Below are 24,028 nucleotides of genomic sequence, written 5' to 3' on the forward strand. Positions count from 1 at the left end.
GTACCCTCAATCTTGAACACATGGGAGATACCCTAATCACAGCTTTGGGATGGTATGTTTCTTTTGTAAAGACCGATCTCATGATTGATATTGATTCTCTCAGCTTTAGTTTCAAAGTGTGGTATTTTCTGACCTTGACATGACCTTCAAATTCTGGGAGAAAGGAGTTACCTTATTCAGAATGTAAGCCTCCTATGAAGTTATTGCCTGAAGTTATGTAAAAAGTCCTGCTTTAGGGTATTTCTTCATGACACTGTACCATTACAGCCTGGCCATCTTTCTGTCTTCCGTGTTTTCTCACCTGGTCCTTCTGAAGGTAATTGGTTTGCATTTGCAAATTTATGAAAAAGGTGGGTTAGTGTGGAATCTATGGCTACTGAACAGAGCCTAGTTAATCAGCCTAGCAGGAACATGAATCTGTGAATCAAACAGTATCTGTAAACTAAATATTTGGGATGGAACTCCTACAAAAGTCAGTAATCTATTAGTGGTTTTAATAATTCAGTTTTCAATAAAAATAAATATTGACCTCCTCCCCTACTCCATAGTTCTCATCCTTTGAAGCCTATATAAAAATTCATATTGTAAAAATAATCTATTTTTGTGCAACTCATATATACAAAGGAGGCATTTTACTTTTTACTTCCTCTCTCTGAGAATAGACTGAACTAACTCATATTTGTGATTAACTAGAATATAGACACCGCAATCACAAAAGGGTTAGCTATCATTAAATTTAGAATTTAAAAGCATAACTTCAGGGGCTTCTCTGGTGGCACAGTGGTTAAGAATCCGCCTGCCAATGCAGGGGACACAGGTTCAAGCCCTGGCCTGGGAAGATCTCACATGCTGCGGAGCAACTAAGCCTGTGAGCCACAACTACTGAGCCTGCGCTCTAGAGCCCGTGAGCCACAACTACTGAGCCCGTGTGCCACAACTACTGAGCCTGCGTTCTACAGCCCGTGCTCCACAACAAGAGAAGCCACCGCAATGAGAAGCCCGTGCATCGCAACGAACAGCAGCCGCCGCTCCCCGCAACTAGAGAAAGCCCGCGCACAGCAACGAAGACCCCATGCAGCCAAAAATTAAAAAAAATTTTTTTAAATGCATAACTTCACAGATAAAGCGGTTTTGTGTAAATTTTTTATGACCTAGTAGTTGAAATTGGAATTTTTATTCACTAGCTTTAATTTAAAAAAATTTCAAAACCTTTCTACAACTATGTATTTTATGGAAATGCCTTACATTGTATAACATGCAAATATTATCAACACTTAAAACCTACCATAACATATTTCTGTTCTACTAGTTTATTCAGTAAAAATCTGTTTTAGTCTTTTGTTGAAAACTCAAGGTTGTGTGTACCTAGTGCCTGCCAATCTGCACATTCATATATTGATTCATTTAACAAATCCTTCCTGATTGCATGCTATGTCATAGTCACTGTTTCTAGATGCTGGAAATACAATATTGAGCAAACCCAGAAATGGTCCTTGCTTGCATGGAGCTGTCAGTCTGTTGGCGGAGTATGCAATAATCAATTAAAAACTGCAATTTTGGACTTCCCTGGCAGTCCAGTGGTTAAGACTCTGTACTCCCAATGCAGGGGGCACGGGTTTGATCCCTGGCTGGGGAACTAAGACACCGCAAGCCGCAGGGTGTGGCAAAAAAAAAAAAAAAAAAAAATATATATATATATATATATATACACATATATATATATACAAAAATAAAAACTGCAATTTTGACAACATGTTTAAAAACTGCTGTTGCAACAAGTGCTGTGAAGGAGAGGAAAAAGTGCTGGGAGAATCTGCAACAGGATATTTGAATGTTGGGGAGTGTGGGTGGTCAGGGAAAGCTGCCCTGAGGAAGTGATGTAAGAATGAATGTGGGGGGACTTCCCTGGTGGCGCAGTGGTTTAAGAATACACCTGCCAATGCAGGGGACACAGGTTCCAGCCCTGGTCCGGGAAAATCCCACATGCCACGGAGCAACTAAGTCCGTGTGCCACAACTACTAAGCCTGCGCTCTAGAGCCCGCGAGCCACAACTACTGAGCCCGCGTGTTGCAACTACTGAAGCCTGCGCGCCTAGAGCCCGTGCTCCGCAACGAGAAGCCACAGCAATAAGAAGCCCACACACTGCAACGAAGAGTAGCCCCCGCTCGCTGCAACTAGAGTAAGCCCACATGCAGCAACAAAGACCCAATGCAGCCAAAAAAATCAATCAATCAATAACTTTATAAAAAAAAAAAAGAATGAATGTGGGTTCATTAGAAGAAGGGAAGGAAGAGCGTTACAGACAGGGAACAGTGCAAAGGCCAGACAGGGATCAAAGCAAACCTGAAGGACAGAAGGAGGCTAGCTTCTGGAGGAGAGGGTTAGAGGAAGAAGGAGAGGCTGGAGAGGTGGAAGGCAGCCAGACTTGCTGGGCTCTGCAGGGCTTTAAGGTGTTTTGATACGTAGACCAACAGAAAATAATTAAAACTTTTGTAGGGTTTTAATGTGGGTGGGGTGATAAAATCAGATTGGCATTTTAAAAAGATTACTGGCTTCACAGTAAGAATGGATTAGAGGGCAGGGCTAGAATGTATGGTTTAGTGAGATAGATGCTACCCTGAACATATGCTTGTAAACACAAGCTTTTGAAATATAAATCATGTTTTAAAGGGATTTAGAATTTTCTAAGAAAAGAATCACTGGTTTTTATCTTTTAAATCTTTGTGTTTATTTTTGGGGGGCAGGGCAAAGTTGGTTCACGATACATGGAGAACAAGAAGAAAGGACAGTATTTTCCAGAAGCCCTGGGGAAAAACATATCATCAAAGTTAACTTTTTCCCCAAAACCGAAAACAGCTTTATTTTTTGTATTATATACTCAATATAAATTATAATATCAGTATAAGACAGTATGGAAAGTACATCCTTTTAAACTACTTTTTATGCTTGTACTCACATACAAACTTATATATACGCTCTTGGGAGTATGCCTTTTTCGTTCAGTAATGAATGTATGCCCAGTACTTGACAAAAGTAGGTGCTCAGTAGCTATTAATTGCATTAATTATTCCTGTTATATCTGTTAATATACATATTGCTTTTTTCACTCAGTAATAAGCCCTGGACTTACATAATACCACATCAACCTTTTTAATGGCTCAATAATTCATTATAGGCATGTGCCATAATGTATGTAAATAACCCCACACTGATGGAAGCTCAAGAGTTTTAGGCTTATAAACACATCCTTGTGATTCAATGAACATCCTTGCACAGACATTTTAATACTTTTCTAGGATAAATTCCTAGAACTGAAGGTGCTGGGTAAAAAGATATATACACATTTTATATTTTGATACCTATAGCCAAATAGCCTACCAGAAAAGTTGTTCCTATCCCCATTCTCAATTATATTCATTTTCCTATACCTCTGATGGGTTAAAAAATTTCATCTCCTGGTGTTTTTTGTTTTTTTTTATAAATTTATTTATTTATTTATTTATTTTTGGCTGTGTTGGGTCTTCGTTTCTGTGCGAGGGCTTCCTCTAGTTGCGGCAAGCGGGGGCCATTCTTCATCGCGGTGCGCGGGCCTCTCACTATCGCGGCCTCTCTTGTTGCGGAGCACAGGCTCCAGATGCGCAGGTTCAGTAGTTGTGGCTCACGGACCCAGTTGCTCCGCAGCATGTGGGATCTTCCCAGACCAGGGCTCGAACCCGTGTCCCCTGCATTGGCAGGCAGATTCTCAACCACTGCGCCACCAGGGAAGCCCTCTCCTGGTGTTTCTAATGCACATTTCTCTGATTATTGCCAGGTCTGCACATCTTTTCATAAGTTTACTAGTCACTTGTATTTTCTCTTCTGTGATTTTTCTAATACATGTCCTTTGCACATTTCTTTTTTCTTCTACTAGATAATGTGTTTATCTTATGGATTTATGAGAGCCCTTTGGATATTAGTTGATATTAAGCCTCTTTCTGTCATATATATCCCTATTTCTTTTTCCTAGTTCACTCTAAGAAATCTTTATTACGTTTTTGGAAAACAAAAGTTTTATAATTTATATAGTCAGTTCTGACAATCTTTTCCTTTAAAGTTTCTGGACATTGTATTCCGCTTAGAACTAGTCTTTCACTCCCCAGCATTATAAAAATACCTCCCTAATAACATTTTCTTTTGGTACTTTTTACACCTTTGAGAACATTTCTGGAGGGCAATCAGGTGATATTAATACAACTTTATAAAATGTTCATTCCCTTTGCCAGAAATTCCCCTTTTAGAATTTATCCTAAAGGAATAAGATACAAAGTTTTAGTTTCAAGGATACTCACTAAAGAGTTATTTATAATGGCAAAACCCCCAAAACTGTAAACAATGAAATGTTCAACAATGGAAGACTGGTTAAATCAATTATCGTATATCTATATCCATTAAAATACAAAAAATATTTAATCATATTAAAACATATTAAAAACTAAAAGCAAAAATATGCTAAGTCTAATTCATAAACACCAAAAAAATTTTTTGGCTAGGCACAAAAAAGAAGACTGTATTTGCACAATAGTGGTTAGTTCTGGGCACTGATGATCTTTTTTCTTTTTCTTTTCTTCTATGAGAGTATTTGAACAATAAAAATATTTAAAATTAAGTGTAGCCTACAGTTATGCAGATACAACATTGTTAAGTGTATTATTTGTGTTTTAGTAGCTAAGGGTGCCTTAGACTAGAGAGCATTATCCTTGTCTTCAACTTGCAAAGGTAAATTTTGCCTCATCCAATAACTTTAAGCAAGTCAATTAACCTTTTCGTACTTGGGTATCCTCATCTGTTGAATGAAGATAATAATACCTGCCCAGATTTAACTCACAAGGAAGTTGTGTAAATTATGATTCACTGTAAGCAACACAGAAAATGGTGCTAATGTTATTTATATTCAACTCCATGATTATCATTGTTTTTGCTTAAGCCTCTTTATTGAGGTATGATTGACATATGAAAAGCAGTACATATTTAATGTACACAATTTGATGAGTTTGGAGATAAGTATACACTTATGAAACCATTACCACTACCTATGCCATAAACGTATCCATCATCTCCCAAATAGACTACTGCCCAGTCTGTTTACTGATTTTTTTTGTGATAAGGACACTTAAGATCTATCCTCTTCCCAAAATTTTAAGTGTACGGTACAGTATGGTTAACTATAGGCACTATGCTATACAGTAGATCTCTAAGACTATTCATCTTGTATAACTGAAACTGTACCCTTTGACTGATACCTCTTATTTCCCTCTCCTCCCAGCCCTGGCAACCACCATTCCACCTTCTGCTTCTATGAGTTTGACTAGATTCCTCACATAGGTGGCATCATGTAGTATTTTTCCCTTTGTGTCTGGCTTATTTCACTTAGCATAATGTCCTCAAGGTCCATCCATGTTCTTGCAAATGGCAGGATTTCCTTCTTTTTAAGGGCTGAATAATATTCCATTGTGTATTATATGATTATTATTGCTCTTAATGTAAATGCAATGGAAACAGTAGGTCTATATCTTTGAAAAGAGTATTTTTAATTATCTAAGGGAAAGAAGAAGAAACAAAAGAAAAAAGTGGCCTACCAAAACAGATTGCAAGGGAAGATGATTATCCAATAAACATTCATTAATTGCCTACTTTGTGCTGGGGTGGTGCTGGGGAAGGGGAGAATAAGAGTGAATAATACAGAGTTTCTATTCTCAGGTACTTTATTCTGGTGGATGACTCATGTCAGTGCCACAGATGGAATCACAGACCATTGTTCCTAGAACCTAAAGAGGCAAAGCGCTGACAGAGGCAAAGTGCCTCTACCAAGGCAATAAAGGACAGTCAAGTTTGACTGTCAGAAATCAGCTGAACCAGGTCTAGGAGCTCAGCCTCATCACAGAGTTACAGTGGAAGAGTTATCAAGGTAACCTGCAGCAGCTCCACATAGCCTAAAGTGAAATTAGGGGACAAATTGGTTGGGGGTGCCCCATTCTGGAGGGGTTCCCCTGGTAAGCATAAGGGGGAATCCCCTTAAATATGGTAGAACCCCAACTGTAAATATAGGGGCTAGAGGGGAGAACAGATCCTGGCTTGCTGCTAGGAGGCTGGAAGGGGTGGGGGAATTCTTAAAAACTCCATTTACAGAACAGGAGATCCCCTTCTGTTACTCAAAGTTCCCTTGTACAGGGTATTCTGAGCCATTTGTGGATTACTGTCCTCTTGAACTTTGTTTCTGATTCGATCTTCCTTCAGGGTTTAGAAGACACCTGAGTATATATTTATACATATAAAATGATAAAAATATAAATACATACACACACATACACCACACACTCCCACTGTTTGGCTGTTAGGTGGTCAGTGGCCCTAGAATTTAAGTCATTTATTTGTACCACTTGAATCTAGTGTTGTTCATTCCTCATCAGTGCACGTTTAATCATAATTCCAGACAGAAGATGATGTGAATTCTACAAAATATAAGGTAAGATATATGTCTGAGAAAAATACAGTTCGGACACAATTAACAACTTTATGGATTCAAGCATTTCTGGTGATTCTGGTGCTATTGGAATCAGCAAAAATAATAATACTAGCATAAACTTATATATTGCCTACTATGTACTAGGCATATAAGATGAAAAGAAGCAAAGATATGAATTTAACAGTATGGGAATGAAAATAATCTTTAAAGTTGAAATTAAAAAATTCTTAGGTACATTTTACTTCCCATCACCTTAACCCTAGATAAGCAATTAACTTCAGTAACTGTTCCCTCCTTTTATGGAGGAGGCAGTGGTGGTTAAAATTGAATAAATAATGTATATATATTTATTTGCAAAGTGCCTGGAATTTTAAAAAATGCATTAAGGACAAAGCACAGTATTATTATAACATTCCTCCATATGTTACATGGAAGCACATAATACATACAGCCAAGCAGGCAGAATCCTCATTTCTCCAATGTACAAATTAGGTCACCATAGATTCCACTGTCCTAAGCTTTCCAACTAAAACAAAGCAGGACAAAGTTTTTTAAAAACCCACGAACTGTACCAACCTGAGGACCTATATTGGAATTTCAAGCTGTTGATCACTGGTGGCCAGGTGACAATATGGACAGGTGGCAATATGATCATTACTGAAAAAAAACTCAAAGCCAAAATCTTTTTGTGGCAAGTTAGTACCATCATTCTTTACATTAAAATTACATTTCATCTATAAGGTAGAACTCATATTTTTTGTTTGATAAACAACACTGCTCATTTACACAGATACTAAAATTACAGTGAATCAAGTGAAAGCTGTTTTGACTAAATCTATATATCCAATAATATATGAGTCTGGCTGTGCATGCATGTGCTTAGTCCATTTAAAAATATTAAGACAAATGGTATTTTATAATAAATCTGTTTTTTTAAAAGTTAATCTTGAAAAACATAGCATATTCCATATTCCTCATGGTATATTCAAAGCTTTAAATATTATTTTAAAAGTAGAAATTTCTGAATCACAAGACTAGAGAACCTAAAAATTGTAACACATGCTCTTTATTAAACATACATAATTTTCATTAATATATAATGTAGAAGATTAAAATCTCTAACACAAGATAATCTACAACTGTAGAGTTTGTATTTTTTCCCCCATGCACATCCTGACATATATTAATGTAAGAAGTAACATATTTTTTCCCACTCAATAATTATCTTGAACATATTTTATATTAGTTTGTGATTAAACTTTTTATATTTTTTAATTTTTAATTTACTGAGTTATTTTATTTTTAAGGTTACATACGTTGTTTCATTTAGTCCTCTTATTATATTTCTTAAAAGAATAAAAAGCTCCTCCATAGTTTGAGAATCTTTTTAACCTGAAATAGGTTTGAATAAAAATAATTTAAGATTTCACACTTCTTGTTTTTTTTGCTTTTCCTTTCATTTTTTCTTCTTGTGTTTTTACAAGTTTGTTTCACATTTCAAAATAGTAAAATGAATCTAAACACTTTAGATTTTGCTAAATTCAGCATATTAAAAAATTTTAAATAGGAGTATAAGGGCTCTAAGCTGGAAAATCTTCTGAAAAACTTGACTACGATTATTATTGTAAGAGTTTCATTTCCAGCTCCATCTGTTCTTCTAATCATTCTAAATTCCAAATGCAGTGTAAACAGTTAAAAAAAACAAGTCCTACAAATCAATTCTTGCCTTTACACACACGATCTTCGGAGTCGCACGCAGCGTCTGTATAAGCGGACTCCTCCCCACTCTTGGGGAAAACCCTGCCTAATATTTATAACGTTATGACATACTGTAATACTCACAAGGTGGTTGTAGAAGTATAAACACGACTGGAGTTATCTGATTGGCTGCTGGTGATGTAACACCCATGTCAATACTTCCCACTGAACGCACGTGTTCGACCTTTTATTTAAATTTCCATTTCATCACAGCAATAAGACACTCGGGGCGGTGCATTTTCTGTGAAATGATTATTGCCTTGGGCCTGAAGTGCTGCCTCGCACACACAATGCCTCAGACGAGGAGGTGTCCGTGGTTGCAACCTCCTCGCGTGAAAGGCACAGCCTGGTCCAGTCTTTGTGAAGGAACAAAATAAGTTCACTTCCTTGGGCACCGCCACCCTCAGCAAATGACAAGGCTGGAGCGCAGCTCCCACCGCACAGTTATTTCCAAAGTCCCAGGTGAACTCGTGGCGAGAGAAGGAAAATGTGCTTCCCGGGCGCGGGTAGGTGCGTGCGGGTAGCGGGGAGGCGGCCAGACCCTGACACTCGCCAGCTGTTTGTCCTCCGCGGAGCCCGGCCCCGGCCGCACACGCCCGCCCCCTCCCCGAGACCCCCAGCCCGCCGCCCGGCCTTTTGTCCCCCGCTCCTCGGCCGACTTCCTTCCCCGCGGCCGCACCCCCGCCCCCAGGCCGGAGGCGCGGCCCGGCCCCTTTCCCGGTCCCCTGGCGCCCCCACCCCACCCCACCCCAGCCCAGCCCCAAGCCCAGCCCCCCTCCCCCAGCCCGGCCCCCACCCTTTCCCCCTCCAGCGGTTACTGCTACCCCGGTGCATTGTGGGCGCACGGTCCGTTGTTCATTTGCCATTCGACCTCCGCCGGGGCCTGGTCGGACGGAAACGCTCCGCCGGCTTTATTGTCGGTTCGTTATGTGGCGGAGCCCGGCAGTTTAACGTGCTTCTCGCCCTCAGCGCCTCGGAAGCCGGCAGCGGGTTGGGACTCCTCGGCGCGCCGGAGGAAGGATATCTGTTTGGAGGGTCGGTGTGTGCGCGCGGCTTTAAAGAGGGGGCAGCGGAGGGTCTCCCCGCACTCCGCCTCTCAACTTCGAAGGCCCCACGCGCCCGGGCTCGCTGCTCACCTCTCCGCCGCCCGCCCCCTTCTCCGCGCGGGACGCTGCCCGGAGCGCAGCGGGGCGGGGGTGGAGGATTAGGAGGCGGCCGGAGGCGGCGGCCCGGCGGGCGGCGGCGGCGGCGGCAGCGGACGCGTGAGGCAGCCCCGGGGAGCGAGTGCGAGCCGGGCGGGAGGGCGAGGCCGAGCCCCGCGAGACCGGAACGCCCGGGGTGGGGGCGGGGGCGAAGCGGAGGGGGAGCGCGCGGGACGCGGCCGGAGGCCGGGCGCGAGCCGGGGCACCGGGCGGCGGCGGCGGCGGCGCGCGCCATGTCGTTCAGTGAAATGAACCGCAGGACGCTGGCGTTCCGAGGAGGCGGGTTGGTCACCGCCAGCGGCGGCGGCGGCGGCTCCGCGAACAATAACGTTGGCGGGGAGGCCTCGGCTTGGCCCCAGCACCCCCAGCCAAGACAGCCCCAGCCGCCAGCGCCGCAGCAGCTCAATGGGCGGGGGGCCGACGAGGAAGTGGAATTGGAGGGCCTGGAGCCCCAAGACCTGGAGGCCTCTGCCGGGGTGGCCGCCGCCGCCGAGGAAACCAAGGAGTTGCTGCTCCCCCAAGACGCGGGCGGCCCCACCTCGCTGGGTGGCGGTGGCGCAGGGGGCCCCCTGCTAGCGGAAAGGAACCGTCGGACTCTGGCCTTCCGAGGCGGCGGCGGCGGCGGCGGTGGGGGGCTCGGCAACAATGGCAGTAGCCGCGGCCGCCCCGAGACCTCGGCGTGGCCCCTGAGGCATTTCAATGGGCGAGGGCCCGCGGCCGTGGAGCTGGAGCTGGACGCGCTGGAGGGGAAGGAGTTGATGCCGGACGGCGCGTCCCTGAGCGACAGCACCGAGGACGAAGAGGAGGGGGCGAGCCTGGGCGACGGCAGCGGGGCGGAAGGCGGCAGCTGCAGCAGCAGCAGGCGGTCGGGCGGCGATGGCGGGGACGAAGCGGAGGGCAGCGGAGTGGGAGCTGGCGAAGGGGAGACTGTCCAGCACTTCCCGCTCGCGCGGCCCAAGTCCCTAATGCAGAAGCTCCAGTGCTCCTTTCAGACCTCCTGGCTCAAAGATTTTCCCTGGCTGCGCTATTCCAAGGATACTGGCCTTATGTCTTGCGGCTGGTGCCAAAAGACCCCCGAGGACGGGATAAGCGGGGACCTGCCTCCAGTGGGGCACGACGAGCTTTCGCGAGGGACCCGCAACTACAAGAAAACCCTCCTTCTGAGGCACCACGTCTCTACCGAGCACAAACTCCACGAAGCCAACGCCCAGGTACGGTGTATTCTGTTTCTACTTCGGGGGAAAGGTTTATCAGCTGAAAACCCCGTTTTCCTGGGTGAAGACATCTTTCCTGTTGGGAGAGAGGTGTCGGGAGCTTACGCGTGGGGGGGTTAGAAAACCTGGGAACAAGTTTTCAAAAGTTAGGGGGGGAGGGGGGGAATAACAATTTTCTAATCGTAACGCTGAATTTGTTTTAATTTTTTCGTGACGCAGATTTCTTTGCCCATCAGGTTGAATCAAAAGGAAAGTTTAATACGCGAGGTGGAAGGGTTTAACCCTGTAAGGTTGGCTTTGTGGGGTCAAAATGTTATTAGCTGTGGTTTTAGGAAAGCTGCTTTATGTTGGTAGTCTTTCAGCTTGCTGGTGGAAGTCAAATCTGGTAACTCTTTGAAGAATGAATTAAACAATTTCCTTAATCTTTGACGCTACCCCTTTTAGGAGAACATCCAACGGAGAAAAATATTTTTTATCATATCAGGATAATGTGAAATATGAGAGCAGTATGTAAATGTAGAGGAAGCTATTTGGATAAGACTCATTTTTCGTGGGTTATTTTACTAAATTCATCTCCGTTAAACTTGTTGAACTTCTCTTTCCAAAGGCATACTTTTGGTAAATTGTGGTAGTTTTTGTTTCCTTCTACCCAGATTTTTGTGCTGAGATTTTCTGTAACCCCCCTTTTCAAAAAGTTTCTTGTAAGTGCAGTTTACTTTAAACTTAGCATATTTGAAATGTTTAATGTAAAGTTACTTATACCAAGTAGTTGATTTGGACTGGTAGAGAATGTATTTACCAAACTCCTTAAAATCATAAGTTCTTAGTTATAAAACAAAGTTATATTTTAGTTATTCTTAGCTCTTGTTTTAATATTTCTAGTCTAAAAATAATAGTCTTACCATTTTGATAATGCTTTTTCAAGCCAAACAGATGTTGATAAGTGCTTCGAAGACTTTTAGACAACCTGTGGTGGTGGATGGAATTTATTCTTTTGTATTGCTAGCCATTGATTTTAGAAAGTCACCTTTCGGATATTAGTCCCTTTGTGTGTTTATTGGAATGATCTTGCTGTTCAGAACACTTATACTGGAGTTAATTAGGCACTATCCAGTAACCCCGTAGCCCAGAAGTTTCTCAGAAGTTGAGGCTTTAACGTTAAAGCATAGGGTTGTTTTTCTCAGGGGGCAATGGCAACAGTTTTTGCACAAGTTTTAGTTGCCTAAGCCCTAGAAGGAAGGTCACTTAAAGATATAAGGCCCAGAAAGGTTAAGTAAATTGTCCCAAGTCTTACAGTTCTTGTGATAAATGAGACTGAAGTCTATAAGGAATGTTGCAATGGAAAAAAAAAGTTTTGGAGTAAATCTAGGTTCAGATCTCAGCTTTCTGCAATTACTATCTTTGTGAGCTTGGGCACTGGAGTGCCAAACTTGTCTTCTGTATGCCGAATACAGATGTCCCTTACTCTGGCAAGTAATTATTCTGTTCCCATTTTACAGAAGAGGAGTCTAGAGGCTTTAAAGAGTTATATATTCTTGAAGTTATTTAGTAGTATGATGGAGGTGGAAGGCTTGTGAAAATGAAAGTGTGCTTTTCTAAATGGTAAGTTGGTTATTTAGAAGCATTTAAAAAGACAATCAGAATGAATTTTCCTAATCCAGTGGACTCTTTATCTTCTTCAGCGTAGTCTACGTGTAGGCAGATCTGAATGGGAGTACAAATTATAATTAGCTGCTTAGTGAACCTGAAATCAGAGGAAGGGGAATTAGTTGGATAACCTTATGATAGACTTAGTGTGGTGTATCCTTCTCCCCTAGGCATATGTCTGGATTAGGGAATTCATTCCTAGGTAAACCCTTTTCTAAACTTAATCCCTGCGTTATCCCTCCCTTACCCTTTGCCCCCTTAAACTCCCTTTTTACAGATATAATCTGTAGACCACCTTTTTTCTCTTAGGACATTATTTCATTAGACAGAGAATAATAAAGTTTAGTAGTCATGTTTGCCTAAGGCTATTTATTGGTTCCCTGGATTGGATTTTGGATGTTATTTCTGTTTTCATTCTAACTAACCTTAGTTTGGGGTGTTACCTTGTGATTGACCCCAGGTACCACCTATAGAATCCTTTTGTCTTGTTATTACATGAGTGTCAGGTTCAAGAACTGACTTATTTCTTCCTATGGGCAGAGTTAATCACTTTTTTTCCGTTGCCATGTAGCCTTTGATTACCTGTAGGAGGCAGTATAACACAATCTGTAAGAACATTCTTGAGTTTAAAGAAGGGGGACCTGAGTCCTAATCCTCTTTCTTGGCAGGAAAATGAGTTAACTTCTAGTTTCCTCATGTGTGCAAAGTATATATGCCAGCACGTAATCACTCAGTAAATGATAACTGTTATTACCATCATTACTTATTTTCATTGTAGATAACTATAACAACGTTTTTTGGGAGGACTTGGTACCTCATGTCTCAGTGTTACCAGTTTTCTCAGTTTGGAAGCCACTTTATCTCATGGAATCACTCTTGATTCTAGAGAGCAAACCAATTCTCTTCTTCATACTTTTAGAGACTTTGGCCATTCAATTCTTTGAGGATTGAGACTTTCTCATCATACATGCAATTTTTCTCACCTTCGTAAGAAATATCTTGCATTAGCTTTGTCCTGTCTTAAAAATGCTGAAATAAGAGTTCCTCTGGAGTTCCTCTGGCAAGAATTAAGTTTGAGGCTAGGGTGTAATTCACTCCCTTTATCTTCCCCTCCCTTTTTTTTTTTAAAACCCAGAAAACTAGCAAGATAAGTTTTATTATTATGAAAATAGTATATGCTCATTTTCAAAAATTGGAAAAGTATATAGAAGGATAAATAATAGCAGATGAGTCTCCCTCTTACCTAGTTCCCCCTCACCTCCCAATAACAGTTTTCTTCTATCTACTTCCAGTCTTTGCATATACATGCATCTGTGTGTTTATCCTCTCTTATTTAAATGTAATCAGGAGCACATGGAGACCTGTTTGTTTTGAGAAGAGTTTGGCCAAATCTTAGTATGTGAATAAGGGTTACTTTACTTTTTGTTTCTTATGCCTTCTGTAAGAGAAAAGTTATTTTCCATTAATTCCTTGGTGGTGGCCAAAAAACTGTGGCACATCCTTTTTTTTTTTTTTTTTTTTTTTTTGCTGTACCTCATGCCTTGTGGGATCCCTAACCAGGGATCGAACCTGTGCCCCCTACATTGGAAGTGTGGAGTCCTAACCATTGAACCGCCAGGGAATTCCCTGTGGCACATTCTTAAAACCTTTGATATTCTTCTGTTATTTGTATGTTGGTTGTTAAGGATTGCTCATGTGAGAATCCATAAATATGCTTTCAGAATCTGTTCTGGAGCCTTGTATTTCAGAAATACCCTTGTATTTATAAGGATGTAAGGGACAACATGTAGTTTCTATTTTGAGTAACAACTGCCTATATCTGAAGAGTCAGGTTCAGTGATTAGCTCATATAGGATTTGACCATTTGGCCCAGAGGACTTTAAAATTGCTTTAATAACAGTGATTACCACTGTATCTTGGTTCAGATCACTTTCTACCCAGTTGTGAAATTTTCGTAGCCTAAATCACACATTCTGTCAACTCTTTCCAGTTTAGTAAGCCTAAAACATGCACTCAAACGTGTTATTGTTACAAATTTAGTTAACCTTTCCAGAAAGTAAATATTTAATTCAGATCAGTGATCTAATTAAAATTACTAATTGGAATATGTTGGTGAGCAACAAAAGCAAAGGTGAGACAGATCTACCAGCCTTCTTTGCATTTGGCAAAAATAAGTTGTTTTGTTTTGTTTTAAAGATTTTGGAAGAAAGACTGAAAAAACCTTTCACTAGGAAGGAGAAATAGGTATTACAGATGACTACAGAGCCTATGGCCCATTAAGTAATCAGTTTGTATAATACTTACATAGATTCTAACAGTCATTAATTGTTTTTGATTTGGTAAAAGCTGGTTCCTTTCCCTTGTGGTTTTTACTATATGTTACAGTGTATCTAAGATTGGCTTGTTTCTCCTTCTTAAGTTTACATACACATATTAGGTAGATACAAGGCACTGAAGATAAACCTATATAAATAAGACATTTTTCTGCCCTCAAGAAACTTGTACTCTAGTAAGGAGAGACAGACATAAAATGATAGCTACCATGTTAGAAGTATATTCAAGTTACAGTTAAGACACTAAGAAAGTCATCAATTCTATTTGTGAAGGTTGGGAGAAGCTTGTAGAATTGACTCCTAACTTAATTGTGTTAAGTGAATAAGTGTTGAAGAGGGGAGGGCATTCCAGGCATTGCAGTTGGAAGCAGCTTGAGCATAGTGGAAATTGATGTCTTGATGTGTCTGAGAAGTAGATGATTTGGTTATTGAGCAGGATGAAGAATCAAGTTTGAATGGGTAGACTCCAGGTTATGGACGATCTTTTTTTGTTGAAATGATTGTACTGACATTTTATTCTGCTAACAATGGGCAAACTATTTAGCAGTTTTAAGCAGGGGAGAACCACGATGAAATATGTGTAAGTTGCTGTTTAGAAGCACCTGTGTAGTGTGTATATGTGGGTTTTGAGGAGAGCTCATAATAAAGCATATTTTTGGCATCTGAAATTGGTTGGAAGTTGTAATCACCTGAAGGCTAATACCCCAGGCCTATAGATTTAGAATTTCTGGGGATAGTACTTAAATTGCAAGAAAAGATGCCATCACTCAAGGAGATCAGAGAAGTGATAGAAGATTGCAAAGGACATCTTCCTTTTTTTCTCTACTGACTGTTACATAATTTGTCAGTACTACTAGCAGGCATCTATTTGGCATCATGTTTGCTGTGGCCTTGTTTGTCCTCATTACTAGAAATTGAATTTGGGTTTGTAAGTGGACATTGATGTTTTAAATCTTTCAGTATACTGTTCCAGTGGGTTGCTGCAACAAAAGTAGTAAAGATTTTTGGTTTTAATTCTTTTAGCTTACACTTTGATGTTTGTGTTGGAAATTGTTTTTTCTACTAATCCATTTATCAAAAGAGGACTATAATTCTGTGTAGGGAGGTAAATACTAATTACTTGATTATTTTAGCCAAATAGCACTTTTTTTATTTATGGATTGACTACAGGTGAGCTCACTGCAGCTGAAGTTCTCTCTCCCATTGTACCCCTCAGAAGGGTGGGGAGACTGGGTAGTGTGGTCTTGGATTCTCTACAGGTTGGTGGCATTATCTAGCTCCCCTAGCTAGAATGCTGTGAAGACCCTGTGATCTCTCTCCCCACCCCTACCTTGAAATCTAGTTAATCACTCAAGTTCGGATTTTACTTTCCAAATTTTTTTCCAGGCTCTGCCTCTCTACCTCTCCCCCCATTGATATTCTCTCTCTTACCTAATTAAGGTCCTTGTTTCTTGGCAAGTGCAGTGTGTTGCACTATTAACAATAGATTCCCCTGGTCACAGTATCTCTAGTCTTCATCCCCTGATAATTATCCTCCACTTTGCTGCCACAGTCATCTCTATCTGCTAATTAAATCAGATCACTACTTCTAAAGCTCTGTAGGCACCTATAGCAATGGTTAATCTTGTGCAGGATTTGAATCTCTTGATAATCTGATGCAATTTATAGACACTTAGCTCCTAAAACATTCATAAGAGCATATTTGCATTTCTTGGATTTTTTTGGGATCACCTTGAAGTTCTTTCATAAATCTAGAATTGTGAGGATCCATAGACCATCTTGGTTCTTTTTCTCACGCCATCTCATTTGCTTAGAGAGCTCATCCTACCATTCCACTCTTGCATCCTTTAAGGCTCAGCTCAGATCTTTCTTTCAAAAAGCATCTCCTCCCCCACCTCCAAAAAAAATGGATTAGATACACTTCCTCTCTGCTCTCTGCTCTCATAACATGCTTGTTATACTCTTCAGTACCTTAAGAATCTTGCTCAGTAGTGATAACTTCAGGTTGGGAACTAATTCATTTTGGGTCTGCAGTGTACAACTTGTCTAAAGTAGGCATTCACTTAATGCTTATTAAATAAGTGAGTAAAGTCAGGATTTTTCAAGCTTTTAGCAGCTTTTTCTCTGAGTAAAATATTTACTATTTTTTGGCCTCTCTGGAAATAAATTTGAAGATAATAAGCTGTGAGGATTTTAACCAAATGTATACTTTTCTATATTTTCTTCATTTTGGAAAAGTTAATTAAGGTGTCTTCCAGATCTAAAATTATAATTTTACATATGGGCGTCTTCACAAATAAAATAACAGAAGACTTTTCATATTTATAGATTCTCTGGTATAGCACATTTTCTGATTTTTGAAGTCTGACTGTCCATTTCCTTAAAATCTCCTTGTTTATCTAGTTTAGACTGATGTCTGGGCTAAGTCGTGTTTTCCTTTTCGGGAAAGGGAATAGAAAATTTTCCAACTAGTCTTTAAAAAGACTAGTTTTGGAAATATTTAAACCTTTTTATCAGTATATTTTTACTTATCAGTGATATCTCATGTTTATCAATATACTGAGAATGGATATAGAATGTTAAAGAAAGAACTAGAGAGACAGATGACTTCTTAGGGATCTATTAATTTTTGTCTTTAGTACTAGGAATTTATTTGGTTCAGCAAATAATATTGGCAGTTTATTTTAGTGCTTATTTTGCTCTGTTTTACCCATATCCTCAAATAATACTCCCGCTTGTTGAATACATATACTCTTGACTTGTAAACCCTTCATTGTGAAGAGCATGTTTAATAGGTGCTACAAAAACATGGCATAGTGCTCTGATGAGTACTGAAGGAGAAACAGCTAGTGTTGCTTGTAAAAACAGGTAACATTACTGTTCTTGCACAATAGTAATGAGAAAAAATAGTAGTTGAATAGCGTGCTTGGTTTTGTATAGTTTGTGTCAAAAATGGAAGGGGCGGGCTTCCCTGGTGGCGCAGTGGTTGAGAATCTGCCTGCCAATGCAGGGCACACGGGTTCGAGCCCTGGTCTGGGAGGATCCCACATGCCGCGGAGCGACTGGGCCCGTGAGCCATAATTACTGAGCCTGCGCGTCTGGAGCCTGTGCTCCGCAACGGGAGAGGCCGCGATAGTGAGAGGCCCGCGCACCGCGATGAAGAGTGGCCCCCGCTCGCCACAACTAGAGAAGGCCCTCGCACAGAAACAAAGACCCAACACAGCCATAAATAAAATAAATAAATAAATAAAATTAAAATAAAAATTCTTTAAAAAAAAAATGGAAGGGGCAAATATTTTGGTGGATAGGCTTTTGTCTAAGTTATTTTTAAAAATTAGGACATTTGGTCTGATAATGGCAGAGAATTACAGAAATTAGGACTGGCCCAGAAAATTCAGAACACATTGACCATGGCCTAAAATAACTGCTGTGACGTAGCCACCTCCTTTTTAAAGTGTTTTGAATTGCTTAGTGTATAAACTTCAGGCACTTCTTGACTTGTAAATGCTAATTCACTGCTTCCACAGACTCTTCATGATGTGCTGGTAAATTATGATCAGTGCTTAAAATTTTTGCTTCTTCCAAGTATTGATACTGTTACTACAATACCTGTTAGAACTTCGAACCGAATGAGCTTTGCTGGGCAGGTATGGCATGCATAGCAAAGCTTAGTTTTAGGCTTGCATCAAAAAAAAGATGCAGTTTGGAAATTTGCTGTAGTGAATAGAGAGCATAAGCAAATTAGTAAAAAATCTTTTAGTAAAAGTAAACAGTATGATACTTCTGTAGAAAATTATACTACAGCAGTAACTATTTTAGATATTTTTAGTATTGGTTTAGTTCTTTATATATTCATACAAGTCCTAAACATTTCCCATCCCCTTTGCTAAATAGTTTGAAACTTCACAACATACTGGTTTATGTACAAGATCTAAAAGTTAAAATGTCTTTTTTACCTCACTTCCTTTCCTCCAGCCCCTCAAAGCAAACATTTGGGACTTAATCATGAATTACTTGATTACTTTACTCCAACTGTGGCTGTTAGCAGTTTTTGCTTAGGATTGGGTGTTTCAGTAGGAGAATATAGCCAATTTAGAATATTTTGGTCTGACAGAGCAAGAATGTGGGGGTGGGGTTAGAGTATAAGTATGCAGTATAAGTATGCAGTATAAGTGTGCAGTATGAAAGTATGAAGTATACGTGTGCAGTATAAAAGTATGAAGTATAAGTATGTAGTATAAGTATGCAGTATAAAAGTATGAAGTATAAGTATGCAGTATAAAAGTATGTAGTGTAAGTATGCAGTATAAGCATGCAGTATAAAAGTATAAAGTATGCAGTATAAGTGTGCAGTATAAAAGTATAAACTATAGGGGCTTCCATGGTGGCGCAGTGGTTGAGAATCTGCCTGCCAATGCAGGGGACACAGGTTCGAGCCCTGGTCCGGGAAGATCCCACATGCCGCGGAGCGACTGGGCCCGTGAGCCACAGTTGCTGAGCCTGCACATCTGGAGCCTGTGCTCCGCAACAAGAGAGGCCGCGACAGTGAGAGGCCCGCGCACCGCGATGAAGAGTGGCCCCCGCTTGCCGCAACTGGAGAAAGCCCTCTCACAGGAACTAAGACCCAACACAGCCATAAATAAATAAATAAATAAATAAAATTAAAAAAAAAAAGTATAAACTATAAGTATGCAGTATAAGTGTGCAGTATAAGTGTGCAGTATAAAAGTATGAAGTATAAGTATGCAGTGTAAGTATGAGGTATAAGTATGAGGTATGAGTATGCAGTATAAGTATGCAGTATAAAAGTATGAAGTATGCAGTATATGCAGTATAAAAGTGTGAAGTATAAGTATGCAGTATAAGTATGCAGTGTAAGTATGCAGTATAAAAGTATGAAGTATAAGTATGCAGTATAAGTATGCAGTGTAAGTATGCAGTATAAAAGTATGAAGTATAAGTATGCAGTATGAAAGTATGCAGTATAATATGCAGTATAAAAGTATGAAGTATAAGTATGCAGTATGAAAGTATGCAGTATAATATGCAGTATAAAAGTATGAAGTATAAGTATGCAGTATGAAAGTATGAAGTATAAGTATGTAGTGTAAGTATGAGGTATAAGTATGAAGTATAAGTATGCAGTATGAGTAAGCAGTATAAGTATGCAGTATGAGTAAGCAGTATAAGTATGCAATATAAGTATGCAGTATAAAAATGAGGTATGAGGTATAAGTATGAAGTATAAGTATGCAGTATGAGTATGCAGTGTGAGTATGCAGTGTAAAAGTATGAAGTGTAAGTATGCAGTGTAAGTATGAGGTATAAGTATGAAGTATGAGTATGCAGTATAAGTATGCAGTAAGTATAAGTATGAAGTATAAGTATGCAGTTGAAGCGCTGGGAAGTGATAGGGATGCTGCCAAGGGTCAGTTGGAAATGCAAAGGAAATTCTCCACTTTCTGCGCTTCATTCTGTAGTGATTGTGTACTCCAGATTTGCAGGGTTTTCTGTAATGTTTCATTATTGTGAAATACTGAAGTGTCCCGGAATTCTAGTGTTTTGGTTCTTTCAGTTGACTTCTCATACCTGGAAGCAGCACGAAAATTCTTAGATAGATTATGTGATCTGGTTTAGTTTCAGAGAATTGGGATTGTTATGTGCATGACCCCCTGTGTTCAGGACTCAGAATGAATTCTGTTATTTTTGTAATTTAGCCCTACCCATGATGGGGTTAAATGGAGATGTGGGATTGCTTCAGGAATCTCACCACCATTTAGAATATTCAATGAGAAATATTTTGCAGTCCTAACAGCTTTGTTCCCTACAACCTTTTTTCCCCTAATTCCTCCTTCTCTCTTTTCCTCTCCAAGCATATCAGTCCTCCCAGCATGTATCTTTTCCATGTTTTTCCCAGGCTCATATACTCATAGATCTGTATATATGTATCTCATTATTTTATAGTAATGACTTTTATTTAAGTTAATATTTTGTGCCAAAGAAAGTAATGAATCTTTAACACTTAAATAAGGTCAGCATTGTCAGTTATCTTTTCTACTAGAAATGTCTAAGCACTTTTTTTTGCTGGAAAACAATTATTACTTCAGTTATCTAGGAAAGTTATTGAGCAAGGTGCTGAGAGAATAGACACCTGCCTCATTTTGGGAGCTTACCCACCTAGTCACTCTGTGAGTAAAGTCCTGAAGTTCTTAATTAGAAACATTCGTAGTACTTACTGCTTTCTAGTTTAAGAAGGCATGGTGACTTGCCCAAGGACACACGCTTAATAACTAGCATAGGCAGCATTCCAAATCTAGATCACACTCCTTTTTCTGTTGATATCACATGTTATTTTATAGGAAATTACCATAGCTTTAGTGATGCTAAAATGAACTGTAATGAGCACTTATAAGATTGCTGAGAGGGAAGATTATAAACATTAAGAATTTTGAGTTCAGGAATTTTACCTGATGGATAGTATTTATGATCCTAAAGAGATAAGTCATTTTGAAAATTGATTGGGAAATTATATACTTGGTTGTTCCTGTAGCTTGAAGCACATTTTTTATTAGGGTCTTAACTTTATCATTAGTTAGATTTAATTAACTTTGTTGACCTAAACTGTTTGACTCAATGTTTGCCAAGAGTTTTATGTATTTATTATTTTATTTATTTTTATTTTTGGCTGCGTTGGGTCTTCGTTTCTGTGCGTGGGCTTTCTCTAGTTGCGGTGAGCAGGGGCTTCTCTTCGTTGTGGTGCGTGGGCTTCTCATTGCGGTGGCTTCTCGTGGTGGAGCACAGGCTCTAGGTGCGCGGGCTTCAGTAGTTGTGGCTCATGGATTCAGTAGTTGCGCACAGGCTTTGTTGCTCCGCGGCATGTGGGATCTTCCTGGACCAGGGCTCAAACCTGCACTGGCAGGCAGATTCTTAACAACTGAGCCACCAGGGAAGTCCCTTAAATAATTCTTAATCCATGTCTTCAGCTATATTTGAAAAGATAGCATGATATGTGATACATATTCTTTAAATGAAATTCTGCTGATACTTGGGATGTTTCTTTTTTTTTTTTTTTATGTTAACAGTGGCTTGCAGCAAGCTAAGCTGTTCACTCCTTTCAATATTTGGGATTGTGAACACTTCAGTCTCCATATGTAATGATTACTAACAAATTAGTGTATTTGATAGTGCTTTTTAAAAAGTTACTGATAATGATTTGTTGTCTTTGGTCTGATGGCTTTAAAAAGTAAATAAAATTTAATATTAATGTTTTCCATCTATTACAGGAGTCAGAAATACCATCAGAGGAGGGGTACTGTGACTTTAATAGTAGGCCAAATGAGAACTCTTATTGCTATCAACTTCTTCGACAACTAAATGAACAGAGGAAGAAAGGTATTCTTTGTGATGTCAGCATTGTGGTGAGCGGAAAAATCTTTAAAGCTCATAAGAACATCCTGGTTGCAGGCAGCCGTTTCTTTAAGACTTTATATTGCTTTTCAAACAAAGAAAGCCCTAACCAAAACAATACTACCCATTTAGATATTGCTGCAGTTCAAGGTTTTTCAGTCATCTTGGACTTCTTGTATTCTGGTAACCTGGTGCTCACAAGCCAAAATGCCATTGAAGTAATGACAGTGGCCAGCTATCTTCAAATGAGTGAAGTTGTTCAAACTTGCCGAAATTTCATTAAAGATGCCTTAAATATAAGCATTAAATCAGAAGCTCCAGAGTCTGTAGTTGTGGACTATAATAATAGAAAACCAGTTAACAGAGATGGCCTGTCTTCATCACGGGATCAAAAAATTGCCAGTTTTTGGGCAACACGGAATCTTACCAATTTGGCAAGTAATGTAAAAATTGAAAATGATGGTTGTAACGTCGACGAGGGCCAAATAGAAAACTACCAAATGAATGACAGTAGTTGGGTCCAGGATGGTTCACCTGAATTGACAGAAAATGAGTCTCAAGGTCAAACAAAAGTGTTTATTTGGAATAATATGGGCTCCCAGGGAATTCAAGAGACTGGCAAAACAAGGAGGAAAACCCAAGCTACGAAGAGATTTATTTATAATATACCACCTAATAATGAAACAAATTTAGAAGATTGCTCAGTGATGCAGCCATCTGTTGCCTATCCAGAAGAAGATTTGTCGTTCATCAAGGAAGAACCAGGTAAATATTGTATATACAAAGGTATTTCAGTTTTCATTCTATTTCTGGTTGGATATAATCTTGTGTGTATTCTTAAAGTATTTTCTTCATTATAAAAATAATATACATAAGTAATACTAAAATTTGAGTCTTTATAATAGAAGGGAGAAAAATCACTCAAACAAGCACATATTATATCTTACATAATCTTATACTAAATGTAAGATTTGGCATGTCTTAGTTTTTTTCTCTAAGCATGTAGATGTGAGTTTCTCAAAGGTTGTGTTAAATATAGGAATTTGCCCATATTTTACGGAATGTGGACTCCATGTATAGTTCTTTGACTTTCCTGATCTTTAGCCTCTGATCACTTTTTGTACCCAGTGCTGGAAAAGATAAAATCTTCTGGTTGTAATGTGTGATCCGTTTGTCATTTCAGGACATTTTTGAGATCTAGTTAACATTCTTTACTCTCAGTTTTCTTCGTAAACATATACTTGTTTTATAGAAGTTTGCAAATGTTAATGGGATTATTCTACTTTGTTTAGAGCTACTGTTCTGTGCTCCCCATAAATCTTTCAGAAGCTGGAATATTTTAAGTTTGTCCCACTGTTACCTCATTTTCATTCTCATTTACATTAGTTAAGTAAGAGAGAGGCCTCTGAGACCTTTCTCTTCGATATATTCCCAAAGGAATATATATATAAGAACCTTAGCATATTACATTTGTAGTGCGGGTTTTTTAAAAAATGGAGTGAGTGGGGGACCATTGTTGAAGAGTGAAAATAGATTTGAAACTTTTCTTTACGTTTAATTTGATTGTGTTTAACTTATTTGAAGAAGTAGCCCAGTGGGTTTGAGATTTTCCTTTGTGGACCCCAGACTTGTCTACCACTGTCATATACGATTTAGTGCTTGTGTTGCTTCAGAGCATAACTGTTCAGTGTCTGATTTACATGATGGTGATCATCTGGGGATGGAGTACTTTCTGTTAAAGAGAATCATTGTTGTTAGTTCCCAAAGGGCAAAATGCCATAATCCTGTGAAATGGTTCCTCTGGCTGTTTAGGTTTGGGTTTAATTTTCATTGGTAGAAATTTTTAATCATGTGAAAATCAGCATGCATGTGTAATGAATACTATTTGCTGATCTTTCCCCTCCTACTTATCAAGTCTTTAGCAATAAAACCCCAGAAGTAGTTTCTTTAAAGTATTAATGGTA

General features: G+C 39.7%; 1 protein-coding gene and 1 long non-coding RNA gene across 3 annotated transcripts in view; both read left to right on the forward strand.

Annotated features, from left to right (window-relative positions):
* Positions 1-24,028, forward strand: part of LOC309646515 — a 124,185-nt gene that overhangs the window by 38,979 nt on the left and 61,178 nt on the right. The gene's annotated exons all lie outside the window — the stretch shown is intronic.
* ZBTB10 (zinc finger and BTB domain containing 10) overlaps positions 3,469-24,028 on the forward strand; it is a 41,834-nt gene continuing 21,274 nt past the window's right edge. The window contains exons 1-3 of one of the 2 annotated variants that reach the window (XM_082432842.1): positions 3,469-8,771; positions 9,231-10,674; positions 21,941-22,829. In XM_082432842.1, coding sequence (XP_082288968.1) covers positions 8,749-8,771; positions 9,231-10,674; positions 21,941-22,829 — 2,356 coding nt within the window. In that variant the 5' untranslated portion in view covers positions 3,469-8,748. The remainder of the gene's footprint in view (positions 8,772-9,230; positions 10,675-21,940; positions 22,830-24,028) is intronic. The other variant, XM_082432843.1, reaches the window with a different exon arrangement.

Source organism: Balaenoptera physalus, assembly GCF_965194825.1.
Source record: "Balaenoptera physalus genome assembly, chromosome: 17".
Classification (NCBI taxonomy): domain Eukaryota; kingdom Metazoa; phylum Chordata; class Mammalia; order Artiodactyla; family Balaenopteridae; genus Balaenoptera; species Balaenoptera physalus.